The sequence below is a fragment of the Grampus griseus genome, assembly GCF_964374135.1.
Source record: "Grampus griseus genome assembly, chromosome: 13".
Classification (NCBI taxonomy): Eukaryota; Metazoa; Chordata; class Mammalia; order Artiodactyla; family Delphinidae; genus Grampus; species Grampus griseus.
Window position 1 is genome coordinate 45,434,272 of NC_139007.1, and position 15,446 is coordinate 45,449,717.

The 15,446-nt window shown below is 38.4% G+C and overlaps 1 protein-coding gene across 1 annotated transcript in view; it reads left to right on the top strand.

The window, feature by feature from the left end:
- Nucleotides 1–14,644, top strand: part of DSE (dermatan sulfate epimerase) — a 37,376-nt gene extending 22,732 nt beyond the window's left edge. Inside the window, exons 2-5 of the mRNA XM_082668939.1 lie at nucleotides 3,252–3,505; nucleotides 7,116–7,355; nucleotides 9,744–9,951; nucleotides 12,036–14,644. Coding sequence (XP_082525065.1) covers nucleotides 3,252–3,505; nucleotides 7,116–7,355; nucleotides 9,744–9,951; nucleotides 12,036–13,800 — 2,467 coding nt within the window. The 3' untranslated portion in view covers nucleotides 13,801–14,644. The remainder of the gene's footprint in view (nucleotides 1–3,251; nucleotides 3,506–7,115; nucleotides 7,356–9,743; nucleotides 9,952–12,035) is intronic.
- The last annotated feature ends 802 nt before the right edge of the window (nucleotides 14,645–15,446 follow it).

The following is a 15,446-nucleotide window of genomic DNA, read 5'->3' on the forward strand; positions in this document are numbered from 1 at the left end:
GGATGAGATTAGTAAAAGTTTAGGGAAAAACTCATAAAAGTCTGGAAGGATTCTATGTTCCTTCACAAGTATCTTTAATTTCTTCCTATATTAAAGAAACCAAGGCTGGAAATTGTGATGATGTGTTATATGTGTTCTTTGCAGGGAAAAACAATGACACTGATCCGTAGACCCACATTCAAAGACAAGGCTTTTAGCTCCCCTTCAAAAGATTGGTAAATATGTACATATAAATATTTTAAGCTGAAATAAAACTCATATATTAATACCTGTATCTTTTTTTGTGATTCTTAACATGCTTCTTTAGTAGTTTTAGTAGCTGCTAGTTAGGATCATATTGAATACGATAGTTCCTTTGCTGCTATTCATGAGCTAGAAGCAAATTTCTTTTGGTTTCCATGACAGTAAAATACAGTCTCATCCATAATTACTCTCTGTATCTGAAGATGAAGCTGGGTAAGAATGTCTTGGTAAAGAATCTAGGTAACGTCTTAGAAATGTAGCTATTACAGATCAGATTTCATAATGATATAGTGATGCACCTGATGGTACCAGGAACTCTTTTTTTTTTTTTAAATCAGTGTGCTAGGATTTTGTTGAATTGGAAGCTGCTTGGAGTAAGCAACTATACGTGGGAACTTGGAAATTTTCTCACAAATTGCATAGTAATATTTCCTGAAGAACAATTATATTAAATGTTCTTTTATCTATAAAAAATAAGTTCACTGGTGTATCAGACGTGTCAGGGCTCAGTAGATGGTAGCAGCTCACTGATGCCAGCTTTATCATGGCTACGTGTATATGCTGTCATTTATAGGTGACATGGTGCAAAGACACAGGGCTGGGGAAATAAATGCCTTGGAGTCTCTGCCTGCTTCCCCAATCACTATAAGTCAGTGAAGATTGTGTTTCTAACTCCCTGGCAGTGAGCTTGCAGTCTGAGTTGGTTTTTTTCCTAGAAGTAGGGAATTAATTTACACTCTTCATAGTCTGTTTACAACCAGTACACACACTGGCCAGCTGACTGGCAAGGCAGCTTTGTCCGTGGCCAACTGGTTAAGAAGCTCATCAACTTTAGTCATTTTAGCACCAGGCTGTATCACTAGCACAGCTAACCAAACACTGAAGTTATTGTTAAATACCAAGGGATTCTTCCAAATTCCTGATTTCTTAATCATCACATATTCATTGTCAACAGTGTAGCCTAGTTTTATAGGCTTGTTCCTTCATTTTTTTCTTTCTTCCCCCAAATATTTATTGAAAGTCTCCTGTGTGCCAGACACTGTTGTAGGATTGGGGATCCAATAGTGAATACAACAGAGAAGAAAAGCTAACCCTGCCCTTGTAGAACTTCAATTCTAGTAGGGGATACTATGCATATGCATATACATATACATACTTAAACGCTAAGAGGACAAAAAAGTGAGGAAGGCAAATGAAATACTGTGAGTTGGGGAGTAATGCTGAAGTTCTGACAGAGTGAGCAGAGAAGGCCTTACTAAGATCAGGTCTTTAATATAAACTCCTGAAAGAGGAGGACAGTCTAAAACAGGTAGTCTCTCAGAACATTTTAAGTATTCTTAACCTAGGGTCTGTGAGGTTTGTATGGGAGAAATACTGCATCTTAATTTTCACTAACTCTAACTGAAATTTTAGCATCTCTTCTAAATCATAAATCTGGATAACCAACTATAGTAATATCAGGAGAACCTGTAACTTTGTCACAGATATTTTCACGTCACATTCAGTTACTGTGTACATCTCAAAATATTATTTATGCTCATCACTACTTATACATTATCATAGTTACTATCCCTGCCATTAAATCTTGTATTCTAATGCCTTAATAAAGAAGCACGTATATCACAATTTTTAAAAATATCTGTACTGATAGTTATATTTCAAAGTAATACCTTTCCTGGTATCCCTAGGTATTATATGTTATGAATTAACATATAAGATATTATATGTTAATATGTTATTATATGTTAACATATTGAGAAAGAGGCTGAGGCTTCACTAGTTGGCCAAAAAGAGGCTCTGGCATAGAAATGTTAAGCTTTAGTTTAATCCCTAATTGAGAGCTTTCTTCCACCTCCCGCAAGTACAGCACACCCTTCATTTGTTTCCCTCTTTTAGAGATTACTCAAATACATCCTGAACAGATAGGGAGGGTTTTCTGGATAATTCCCTAGAACTGTGATTGCGAAAGATCCTTTTTCGCTTCCTGTGTCATGCAGGCCACACACTATTAATGTACTTGCAGAATTATGTAGCAAGTCAAGCAGAAATTTGGTTTCCGAGAAAATGACAATTTAATACTTCACAGATCAGCTTTTATAGACTTCCCTGAAAAGTACTTGAAGAATCTTAAAGGCAGTGCACTTCATTCTATGAGAAAAAATGAGACACAGAAATCTGAGTTAGAATCAGCTCACTTTACTCCCTTACACCAGCGTTTTAGCCACTCTCCTCATCATGGCATTGACCAAGGGGGTCTGTCTAGATTGAGAGGTCCCAAACTGTACACCGTGGTACCTTCACCTTGACCAGCCCATGGGAAATAAGATAGGATATACATACATGTTGGACAGTTTCAGCACAGCAGCCATGGAACAGAACTGAGAACCCTACTTCAGGTAGAAAGGGGAGGGCAAGCACTAGTTAATGGGTACTCCAGAGAATTTTGATCTGCCATGACGTTATGTGCTTTCGATCTCTTTGAATATATTCCTCTACCTCCCATGAAGAGTAAAGCAAAAAGTCAAAAGTGGGCTTCTCTGTTGGCGCAGTGGTTGAGAGTCCGCCTGCCAATGCAGGGGACACGGGTTCATGCCCCGGTCCGGGAAGATCCCACATGCCGCGGAGCGGCTGGACCCGTGAGCCATGGCCGCTAAGCCTGCATGTCTGGAGCCTGTGCTCCGCAACAGGAGAGGCCACAACAGTGAGAGGCCCACGTACCGCAAAAAAAAACCAAACCAAACCAAAAAAAAAAGTCAAAAGTAGAAAAATCTCAACATCCTGATGTTGCCGGAAGCTGGAGAGAGAAAAGTGTGTACTCTGTAATTTTCACATTAGACAAACTTTATGCTTGTGTCTTATGTGGAGGGAAATCTATCTTTTGTGTCGTTAAACCTTTTGGATTGTATCTCCACTTGTGTCCTGTAGTTCTGAGAAATAGACACTTTAAAAGTGTGATGAGGGCTGTGAGCCTGCTGGCACTCATTTGCGTGGCTTCTTTTCCTTTACAGGTTGGTGAAAGATGCTCCTTGGGATGAAGTCCCGCTTGCTCACTCCCTGGTTGGTTTTGCCACTGCCTATGACTTCTTGTACAACTACCTGAGCAAGACACAACAGGAGAGGTTTCTTGAAGTGATTGCCAATGCCTCGGGATATATGTATGAAACTTCATACAGGAGAGGGTGGGGATTTCAATACCTGCACAATCATCAGCCCACCAACTGCATGGCCTTGCTCACAGGAAGCCTGGTCCTGATGAATCAAGGTGCGTACGGACACACCGAGGGGATGCCTGAGCTGACATCACTTGTAGTTACCATGTTGTGAGCAAAGCATTTATATAACTAGTCTAAGTATATGTTCATGCTTGGATCCTAACTAAGCCCATAAGATGAAGTGATATCTGGGACACCTCTTGAAGAGTTGAGAGACATCTCTTTCCTCATTTCTGCTTGTTATTTTAGCCTGAAGGTTACTTGAGTACGGCGTTTGATTGTCCCAAGCCATATCCTTACAGCACAGGATCCGTGGTGAATCTTCCTTTTTCCAAAGATTTTTGACAGTGAAGGCAGCCAGCCTGGATAGGGTTTTTAAAAGCTGAACAGATGGTTTATTATATGAACTGAATAGTCCTCATACACAGGTGTGTATCATTACAGCACTACTTTTTTTGTCCCTCTAAAGACTTTAAAACAATCAGTCTACATCATTCAGGTCGAATTTGGAATTGCCTTTTGTGGATCGTATAGCTGCTTTACCTTATTGTATTATGTAATTGCTAATATCGCATTTTCTTTGTTCTTGTAATTCTGACTTAATGACAACTCCTGTGGAAGTCTATAAATGACTAAATAAGATTATGTTTAAGAAAAACAACCCTAGGGTCACAGTAAGTTATTAGAATTAAATATATACTCATAACTGGCAAATCGAAAAGAGTTTAACTCTTGATTATATTCCCCATGAGAATTAGTAAGCATTTTGCACATTACCCAGCATCAGATTCTACCCAAGCCTAGCTTTCTCCCTTGTCATATGAACCATCACTTTTAATTAGGTCTTAGAAGAAAAGAAACTAAAATTGATTGAGCCTATGGCATGTGCTAATCCTTGTCCATATTTTATTTAATTCTCACCTCAACCATATAAGGTAGCTGGGATTGGGACCCAGTTCTAGACAAACTCAAACTTCATTGTCTTTCCACTATATTTTGTTACCTCTCTCAGAATAGAAGTTCAATTTTAGTAACTTAAGGAAAGCTTGATTAAGAGGGTAAATTTTCATGCTAGCTCCCTTTGCCCCCCACTCTCACAAAAACAAATGAAATTTTAAAAGTCAAGAGGTTAAGCCATGTGAACACCTACCATCAGACCATTTATAAATCCACAGGCCTGTGGAAAGACAGCATCATGAACTGGTGGAAAGAACCTTGGAGTGAGCTGGATCGCAGCTTGGGGCCTTGAGTTTTAGTCTAGCACAGTTTTATTTCCTTAGATAAATTTTAGTTCTTTACCAACAGGAATAGAGCTTATTTCTTCATTCTTCACAGTAGATAAAATTGTTCCAGATATTAAGCAGGCACCTAAAATACTGGCTCGCATTGGGTCAAAATTTGAATTTTCTTCTGGCAGGAGTTTTCACATGCCTTTGTTTTCTGAGTAAAGTAATGGGTTGCTCTGGGATGCACTCTCCCAGAGCCATTCCATAAGCAGCACACACATTTCTAAGAAGATGGGACAAAAGAAGGAGTGAAATCTCTGGTCCTGCACATCTCAGTTCATAACCAGACTTACAGCCCCGGCTTTCTTGGCAGCCTCGCTCTAACTTTAGGAGCTACCTCAGCCGCACTGTGCCAATCATTCCATGTTCTCAGAGCAGCCTTGTAGATACTGACTGAGGTAGCTTAGTCAGGTGTAGCTCCTACTGGACTCAGATGAAATTTCAGCAGTGAGAGAGTTAGGGTTTTTCCTCTGTTCTGCTAAACCTGTCTTAAGGCTTAGGATACAGGGCCCACAGGGTCACACGTATGCAGTTTACAAATCACTTGGAAAGAAGACAGGTGTGAGATGTTTAAATGACTACACCATACTTTTAATATTACCACGGAATGAAATAAGGGAGATCATGAAGTTATGATTAAATATCCAACGAGTGTGTTAAGTTTGAATTCAGGAGAACAAGGTTCTTTAGGTGAGTTTGAGATGGTTCATGAAACTTTGAAGGATGGGTAGGATATGGATAACTGAAAATAATGAACATTCCAGGCAAGGTGTATGGATGATGGAAAAAAAATACAGGGCAGAACATCAGTAACAACAATACTGGTACCTTGTATTGACAGATTTGAAGTTTACAAAGGTAGACGTTGCCTCGTCTCATGCATAGGGTTTTTATAAGGAAAATCAGGTAATATCTGGGGAGCAGTGAGTAGCAGTTCTAATTTTAAACATCAGTCACATTGGTATCTGATTGGAGTTGGAGGATATAGAGAGAAAAAAGATGAGGATGATTGAGATTTTAAACTCTAGTGACTAATGGAAATTGAAAACTATGCAGAAGGCTGGCAGGTCAGGGGTGGAGCTGGATGGGAGAAGGAACCAGTGTACAATTAACAGTAACCTCTGCATAGCAGAGCCTGAGAATGGTGCTGCACCCCCGTGAGATGAGAGCTTGGTCTTACTTAGCCTGGAACCTTGGATTTAGGCTGGGAGGTACCTGGTGGTACCTGGGCCTCTGGAAGCCCCCATCCCCAGCACACCTAGTAGACTGTGGTAGAGGGTTCAGCATGGGTGATCACACGCACGTCTATGGGAGTGATCCAACAAAAGTCCACTCATTAGGAGGCAGTGAGCTTAATTTTATCCTTAGGGGTTGTGTATTTTAAATACAAGCAAACAAAACAAACCTTACATCTAAAGACCTAGGTTCAGATCAAAGTTCTGTTCAGTTTTAGTCATATGCCAGAGGACAAGTCAACCTTTCTGTAATTTTGGGGTAATAATGCATAATTGAGTTGTTAAAAGGATTAAGTAAGATTATGTTCGGTGCCGTGTGAATTATAAATGTTACGAAGTGTGAGGACTTGTTATTGTTGCCTGAACGCTGGTCTCACAAGAATTATAGGAAGATAGCATTTTCGAGTCAAAAGGATTTTAGAAAAAATTTTAGACCTTTAATTTTCAGCTGGGGAAATTGAAAAATGTGGCAGGTGGAAGAAGTGCTTGAACAAAATCATGTGGCTCGTTTTTGGTAGATTAGGGACTCCCAGTTGATTTTTGTCTCCTTTAGATTGCCACTCCAATGGTCTCTCCACCCCACTGTGCTGCCTTTTCCAATGCTGTGGAATCTAAAACCACGTAAAGGATGAGGTATTGTCTTCTAAGAACAGGGCACGTTGGAGAATATTCATGTAGCATTTATAGTATTTGCAGCTCGTTAAAAATTCTGTAAAATAATGGTGACAGTTTTTGTGAAGCGGAAAACTTCAAAAATATTTTCAGTGTTTTCTAGAAAAATTGAGTAAAAGTTTTAATGTACAGATCCTTTCTTGCAGACATAAAGTATGTACAGTTTGTAATCTTAGATGTGGTGTGGTTTCAGTTTATTAAAGATCATGAAATGACTGATACTTATTTAAAGGTTTGTCTTTAATTAATAAATGACCTGTATTCAAGAACTTCTTAACGTAGATCATGGACTCATCATAAACCTGGACTAGCAGGATGTTATTTATAATGTTGATAAGTGAGAGTTTTCCAGAATGCAATTTGCAGTATAAACTGGTCAGATAACTCAGAGGGTTTTATTTGGCCACATTTTTGTTTTTAGTTTGTTACAGCCTTAGTCATTGTTTCCATGTGTTTTCATCTTTCAGGGTATCTTCAGGAAGCTTACTTATGGACCAAACAAGTTCTGACCATCATGGAGAAGTCTCTTGTCTTGCTCCGAGAGGTGACAGACGGCTCCCTCTATGAAGGAGTTGCATATGGCAGCTACACCACTAGATCACTCTTCCAGTATATGTTTCTTGTTCAGAGGCACTTTGACATCAACCACTTTGGCCACCCATGGCTTAAACAACACTTTGCATTTATGTATAGAACCATCCTGCCAGGTACAGTGAGGACTTAGAAGTGGGAAAACATTAAACTACTGTAATTTTTTCTGATTACGAAGATGGACTAGACTAAGAAAAGAAACATGGGATTTGAGCCATATTGAGGTTAAAGGGATTTTTTTTTTAAAATCAAAGAATAATTCAAGAGTTGTGTATAGCCAGGAATATTTGGAGAGTTAATGTGATTTAGGTATTATAAAGCTTAGAACTTAACAGATCAAATATAATTTGTAGCCTCCACAGTACTTTTATTTTTGTATGTGTACAAACTTGGGTACATATACAAACTCATTTTCATGAATCTAAACGAAACAAAAAAAATTATGATTACATGTTAATTTTCCTTTATGTGTGATCCCTAATTGATCCTACTTTACTTTTTTAGTTTTAAATTTTTTCTTCCAAACTATACAAACATGATTCAAAAGAAAGATTACATCTACATATTTAAATTGGGGGTTTAGTATTCTCTTAACACATTTTTGACCAGAGACGTATTACAGGCATAGGCGTTAGTTTCTGCAGAAATCCCCTGGCCAATAATGTGTTAATACTCAAAATATTTTATGGAAATAAGTGGTATAAGATATAGAAAGCAAACCAAAAAATGAATTTCTGGGACTTCCCTGGTGGTCTGGTGGTTAAGACTCCGCTCTTTCACTACAGGGGGCGTGGGTTCGATCCCTGGTTGGGGAACTAAGATCCACGTGCCGTACAACACGGCTGAAAATTAAAAAAAAAAAAAAGATAAAAATGAATTTCTATGAAACTTCTAATTTCTTGTTGCTATGTAGCTTAGCCTTTTAAGAGAACTGGCGCGCACACACACACACACACACACACACATATATAAAGAGTTTATTCATTTCTAGGACAGCCTATAACTCTCCTTATTTCTAAACAGGACTACCGTGTTAGAAAAAGTTTAGGAGGTAAATTTTCATCAGGGTGGGTTTTCCCTCAGTGAAATGCAATTTTTTAGTTGAATGATTCGAGACCTACAGCAAACAATGCAGTTTTTAAATCTTTTTGCTCTGGTTATATACACATGGATTGGATAGAATCTCCATTATTGGATTAGTTATCAAAAAAATACTGCAGAGCAAAAGAACCATGTTTAGTTTAGAAAAATTTAGTTTAGATCACATGCGGAGCCCTATTGTTTTGGTTATCCTTAAGCATGCAGGAGAGGCCTCTTTTATCTTTAGTTTATCTTGGTAAACAAAGGCCATCTAAAGCAAGGGCCTTTAAGAGGTCTCAGTGCTTTGTAATTTGATCTGAGTTCTAACAGCCAGCCACATCAGGGCTTGGGTTTGCTGTGAACTATGTATGTGGCTACTGCCTAAGGTGGAAAAGACAATATGAGCACCTCTAAGAGGAGAAATCATGTATTTGTGTCAATTAGTAAAACAACCTTTATTGAACATTTATGTGCCAGGCACTATAATAGGCAGGGGATTCAAAGTAATAAAACATCCCATCTGCTTTTAAGATACAGTTAGTAGAAGATTCAGAAAATCACATTTTATAGTAAGATTTACTTGGACGAGAGTTTACTAAACTGCTAGAAGCAAAAACATTAGCTGTAAATCATGTAAATATGGTCATGCAGGCATTTTTAGAAGGGATTCTGTGTTAAGTCAGTCTGTTCTCAACAACATTTCTTTTTTATTTTCTCTACAATGGCTATTCTAGTAACGATTATTCCTGTCTGACCCAGAATTTTATTCCATTCTTCTTTTTCAAGAATGCCTGGAGCATTATCTGGTCTTACCTACATTTGTTTTTCTGACCTATTCCAGTATGATCTTTACATTTTCTCTCTTTTCTTCAACTTCTAATAGTACATACAGGCAGGACCTTCTCTGGAATTGTTTCATTTTCTTCCTATAGAAACTCAGTTTCTCCCCGAAACCTTATAATTTCTGCTGTATTGGATGCCAAGTTGAAGCACCTTACGTTATTATCTTGGTCTGGGATGTGGGATGAGTTGGTGGGAAAGCTAGTGCTGATTCCAGGTTCAGGGACTCACCATGCACAAGAGGATAGATCTCCCATGTATCCATGCAATTATATTTGCAAGCAGCATGGACATTAGAAAATGAGGAAGGTAGGCAACAAACGTAAGCATTAATAGTTGTTTCCATTACCAAAGACAAGTCGCCACATGACAAACTTGCACACAGGTTTGTGGAAGACTTTTAGAAGGATTCTGATTAACTGGCCTGGGGTAGAGTGAGGACATGGTGGTTTTTTGTTTCTTATTTTTATCCAAGGTACACAATTGAGTCTAATTTGGAACCAGGATTGAGAATCATTGTTTGGGCCTTTATGGAAGTAGGCAGTTTTAAACTTATCTTAATTCTGTCAAACTTCTTTCCCCAGGGTTTCAAAGAACTGTGGCTATTGCAGACTCAAATTACAACTGGTTTTATGGTCCAGAAAGCCAATTAGTGTTCCTGGATAAATTTGTCATGCGTAACGGCAGTGGTAACTGGTTGGCTGACCAGATCAGAAGGAACCGTGTGATGGAAGGTCCAGGGACGCCTTCCAAAGGGCAGCGCTGGTGTACGCTTCACACAGAATTTCTCTGGTATGCTACCTTGTACTGGCTTTAAAGAGAAATTGTACCCAGGGGTATAGTGTGCTAATTTTTTTACATTAAAAAAGAAAAACTAATCTACTTTTTAACACTTTCTCCATGCCACCTATGTACTCGCAGCTTCAATTCAGTTCATATCACAGTTTTGAAATTCTGTTAGAAACATTTCCTTCCATTTAAGATCTAATTACTGTTTGCAGTTTTTGCTTTACATGTATTAGAATCCTAGGCTCACACTATTTCCTAGATATGCATGTTTTCATTTACATCATTTTTGAAATCATATAAAGAGAAAAACCACGAAATTTAGACTGAGTTATTCTGATAATCACACCAAAAAAAAAAAAGTAGTAAAATGTTTTGTTTTGATAAATGGAGCATTATAATCTTCTAATAGCAAAGCTGTGGCTAAATTTTCAAAACTATTTAAAAGTGGTGACAGTATTTGACAGTTTTACTTTGATAATAAAAGAACCATGTAATTTTTTTGCCTTAATCTTTTAAGCCTAGAAGGAGAAGCCAGGCTCTCCTTTTTAAAGTACTGCCAAATACATTTTTGGCATCTAATAAATTAAAATAAAAATTACAGGGAACTGGTTAATCATTAATCCCTGATGTCTTTTCAAGCTACTGAAATTTGCATTCAACTCCAAAGTAAGCTTCTGTGGTTTGATTGCTTCTTTTCATGCACACAAAAAAAAAATTAAACAAGAGGGGAAAAAAAGTTAGTAAAGTGGTAACTGTCATAATTTAACCAGCATTTTTAAAAACTATCTTCACAGATGAACTGCATATATTAACATGCAACCATTCTTGGCTCCTTTTAGGTATTTAAAGTAATTACTTAATAGTGTTTTTCACTTACCCATAAATAAACAAGAGAGTTCTATAAAGCTGATTATAGGAGTCAGATTAATGCTAAATCTAATTTGATTCAGAAAGTGCCTTTATGGGAATATGAAAACTGACCAAAACCTGAGAGGAGGATGGCCAGTTCCACTTGTTTCTGGATTTGTTAAATCATCATAATTAAGCCAGCACTGTACACTAGACCGAAGCAGAGAGACAATTGCTCATGTCCGTAACTGAGACTCCAGAACAAAAGACAAAACAGCCCAAATCAAATAAATATCAGTAAGATTAACTCTACCATAGGTGACTGATTCACTTTAGAGAAAAAGTATCTTAGAGCCTTTCTTCCCTTGAGCAGCAAATCACATGAACCTGTCAAGGCTGTTGTCTCAGATCACCAAAAGTGAACAGTCATCTTCATTATTATTTTTGGAGCCTTCCTGAATCAAAACCTGTGTTCTTAATCACGGTGAAAGTTTAATGTGAATTATCTTACTTTGATAATAAACATCATAAATTAAAATAAGAAACTTATATCAAAAAAGCATGACATCATCTGCAGATTAAAACAAAACAAAACCTTGGAATCGGGCTAGGCAGTGGGTGGCATGATCATAAATCCTCCACTGTTAGATCATTTCCTGAATTTCATCCATTCATATTCTTAGATGTGGTATTGGCAGTAAATTTTATCTAATACGTGAAATTCGACTCTATTTAAATTTATTTTTTTAGAGGGGGAAGAAAGTACTCTACCGAACTTTCAATGGTATCAGTTGTTTGCAGAACAGTGCTTCCTCAGCACTCAAGGATTGCTAAAGTCCAAATCTTAACATGTGGTTTCCTAGAATAGGAGCCCCTCAACTAGAGGTTTGGATGAGCTGCTTAATTCTATGAGCCCCCGTCGTTTGGGTGGCAGTTCTGAAATCATTAAGTGAAGAGGGTCCACGTAGCGATTATCAGTAGCTGTCATTTCCCGCTCAAACCCTTCACAGTTGTAAAGACACACTCCTCTCCCATTCACCAAGGGCATGCCCCTACACATGCTGATTATACGTGGGTGTTTTCAGAAATGCCCCTAATACAGTCTGTGCTGCCAGTGCTCTGGGTGGCATTTTTATGTTGTTTCCTCCAGCCACGTTGCCGTGTGGCCTCGCGGCTCTGCTGTGTTCCTTTCACTTCTATCGGAAAACCATTTAATTTTTAAAAATTGATTCTTTCAGGTATGATGCCAGCTTGAAATCTGTCCCCCCTCCAGATTTTGGCACCCCAGCATTGCATTATTTTGAAGACTGGGGTGTTGTGACTTATGGAAGTGCGCAGCCTGCAGAAATCAATAGATCTTTCCTTTCCTTCAAGTCAGGAAAACTTGGGGGACGTGCAATATATGACATTGTCCACAGAAACAAATACAAAGACTGGATCAAAGGCTGGAGAAATTTTAATGCAGGGCATGAACATCCTGATCAAAACTCCTTTACTTTTGCTCCCAACGGTGTGCCTTTCATTACTGAGGCTCTCTATGGGCCAAAGTATACCTTCTTCAACAATGTTTTGATGTTTTCCCCAGCTGTGTCCAAGAGCTGCTTTTCTCCCTGGGAAGGTCAGGTCACAGAAGACTGTTCATCAAAATGGTCTAAATACAAGCATGACCTGGCAGCTAGCTGTCAGGGGAGAGTTGTTGCTGCAATGGAGAAAAATGGGGTGGTTTTCATCCGAGGAGAGGGTGTGGGCGCTTACAACCCCCAGCTCCATCTGAAGAACGTGCAGAGGAATCTGATCCTCCTGCATCCACAGCTTCTCCTACTCGTGGATCAGATACACCTGGGAGAGGACAGCCCCTTGGAGACAGCAGCAGGCTTCTTCCACAATGTGGATTTTTCTTTTGAGGAGACAGTGGTCGATGGGGTCCATGGGGCTTTCATCAGGCAGCGAGATGGGCTCTATAAAATGTACTGGATGGATGATACTGGCTACAGTGAGAAAGGAACCTTTGCTTCAGTGACATACCCTCGGGGCTATCCCTACAATGGGACCAACTATGTGAATGTCACCACACACCTCCGAAGTCCCATCACCAGGGCAGCTTACCTCTTCATAGGGCCCTCCATAGACGTTCAGAGCTTCAGCATCCACGGAGACTCTCAGCAACTGGATGTGTTCGTAGCCACCGGTGAGCATGCCTACGCCACTTACCTGTGGACAGGTGAGACTACAGAACAGTTGGCCTTGGCACAGGTCATTGCCGACCGTCAGAAAATTCTGTTTGACTGGAGTTCAGCCATCAAGAGCACCGTTGTCCCTGAGGTGAAGGACTACGCCGCTATTGTGGAACAGAACCTGCAGCATTTTAAGCCAGTGTTCCAGCTGCTGGAGAAGCAGATCCTGTCCCGAGTCCGGAACACAGCCAGCTTTAGGAAGACTGCTGAGCGCCTACTGAGATTTTCGGATAAGAGACAGACTGAGGAGGCCATCGACAGGATTTTTGCCATATCACAGCAACAGCAGCAGCAGCAGCAAAGCAAGTCCAAGAAAAACCGAAGGGGAGGCAAGCGCTATAAATTTGTGGATGCCGTCCCTGATATTTTTGCACAGATTGAAGTCAATGAAAAAAAGATTCGACAGAAAGCTCAGATTTTGGCACAGAAAGAACTGCCCATAGATGAAGATGAAGAAATGAAAGACCTTTTAGATTTTGCAGATGTAACATATGAGAAACACAAAAATGGTGATTTGATGAAAGGCCGGTTTGGACAGGCTCGGATGGTGACAACGACTCGCAGCAGAGCCCCAGCACTGTCTGCTTCGTATACCAGGCTGTTCCTGATTCTGAACATCGCTATTTTCTTTGTCATGTTGGCAATGCAACTGACTTATTTCCAGAGGGCCCAGAGCCTCCATGGCCAAAGATGTCTTTATGCAGTCCTTCTAATAGATAGCTGTATTTTATTATGGTTGTACTCTTCTTGTTCCCAATCACAGTGTTAGCACTGAAGCTATAAATTGCTTGATCATTTTGTGGTCACAAGTCTGTGCAAAAAATAAAATCATTGCCCTTGTTTGTTACTGGATTTTTTTTCTCAGATTCTTTTAACAAATTAAGGGGAAGGTACTTTCACACAAGAAAGCAGGGGCATGGAGAAATCAGTATGGGTAAAGGCAAAGAATTTATCAAAGGAATAAGAGTAGCTTGGTTGTCACATGGTGTTTCTGGAAGTGGCTTGGCTGAATTAGCAGTCCATATAATACTGCTCTTAAAAGAACAAAATGTCTGGTTTTAAGTAATATTTCTTCTTAAGAGAAAAAGACTTAGATAGAATTGGATTTTATTAATATTAATTTAATGCTATTAGCGATCTCCAGATACTATTTTATGAAAAGACTGAAGTACACAATTCTAAGAAATACAGAAAAAAAATTTTAATGGTGTAGTCATGTTGAAAATAAATGTTAATAAGTCCTGGTGTGGTGGTGTCACCTTCCTTAGAGAGTAATTCATGAGTTAAGTGAATAACAGCATCTGTACATTGGGTTACTATTCAGATAACATAGTAAAATGATGGCAGAATATTATTGAAAAATTTGGGATATATTTCCAGTGGAAAACATATATCTATGAATGAATTTCCTTGATGATGTTGGTTTCAGCATACACATAATTGACTGCTTTTACACACCCATTGGTTATTCAATGAATGAGACAATTACAGGTAACTTAATTTTCTATTTTCCTTCTGTGGAAAACTGTTATAGACCCAATGACTAACTTCAAAATAAATATATCCTGAACATTGATTCAGTACCAAAGAAGATGGGGAAGCTAAAATTTGGATATGATTCTTACTTTTTTTAATAGAAAACTTTCTTCAATTTATTTTGCTAAATAAACATCATAATTGTGATTTTTCTATAGTGTCTTTCTTCTTTTTTCCTATGTATTCAACAATTTTGAAATCTTTTAAGAAAAACTGTTTATTTGAACATGCGTTAATTAAACGAAGTAGAGTTGGAATTGAAAGAAGTAATTTCTCTGCTTATTTACCTTTTTGTTTTTTAAACATATTTTAAACATTTAAAACAAAAGCCAAATTCTGATATTTAAGTAATACCAAACTTTTAAAACATAAAATTTTCATATTTATTTTCAATTAAGTCCTCAGGAGGTAATAGCAGCACAGAGTACTGGAAACACATTCCACAGATTGATATTTCAGCACAAGAAAATGATAAAAGGAACTTAAAGTGCATTATCGCACATTTAGCATATTTGAGTTTTATGTATTTCTCCCTTGAAAGCAAAATACGTTTGGCTCCAGTTTGTAACGAGAACACATTCCCTGATACAGGTCTAAGGTAATAATGGCAATCTTTTCCTTTTACTTGTCCTTTTGGTTCATGGAAATACCGGTAAGTAACAGAAAACAAAAACATTCAGAAACTTATGAGCCCCTTTTTGCAGTTCTAATTTTGAACCTTCTTACATAAAAAAACACAAGTCTGACTTTTCACTGTACTTCACTCATTATACTGGGAATCTAGAAGATGACTTCTGAGGAAGTATTTTTTTTTCTTTTATGGAAGAGGTCTCTGGGGAGGATGTCATTACACACTGTTTAAAAGAATAATGTTTTCAA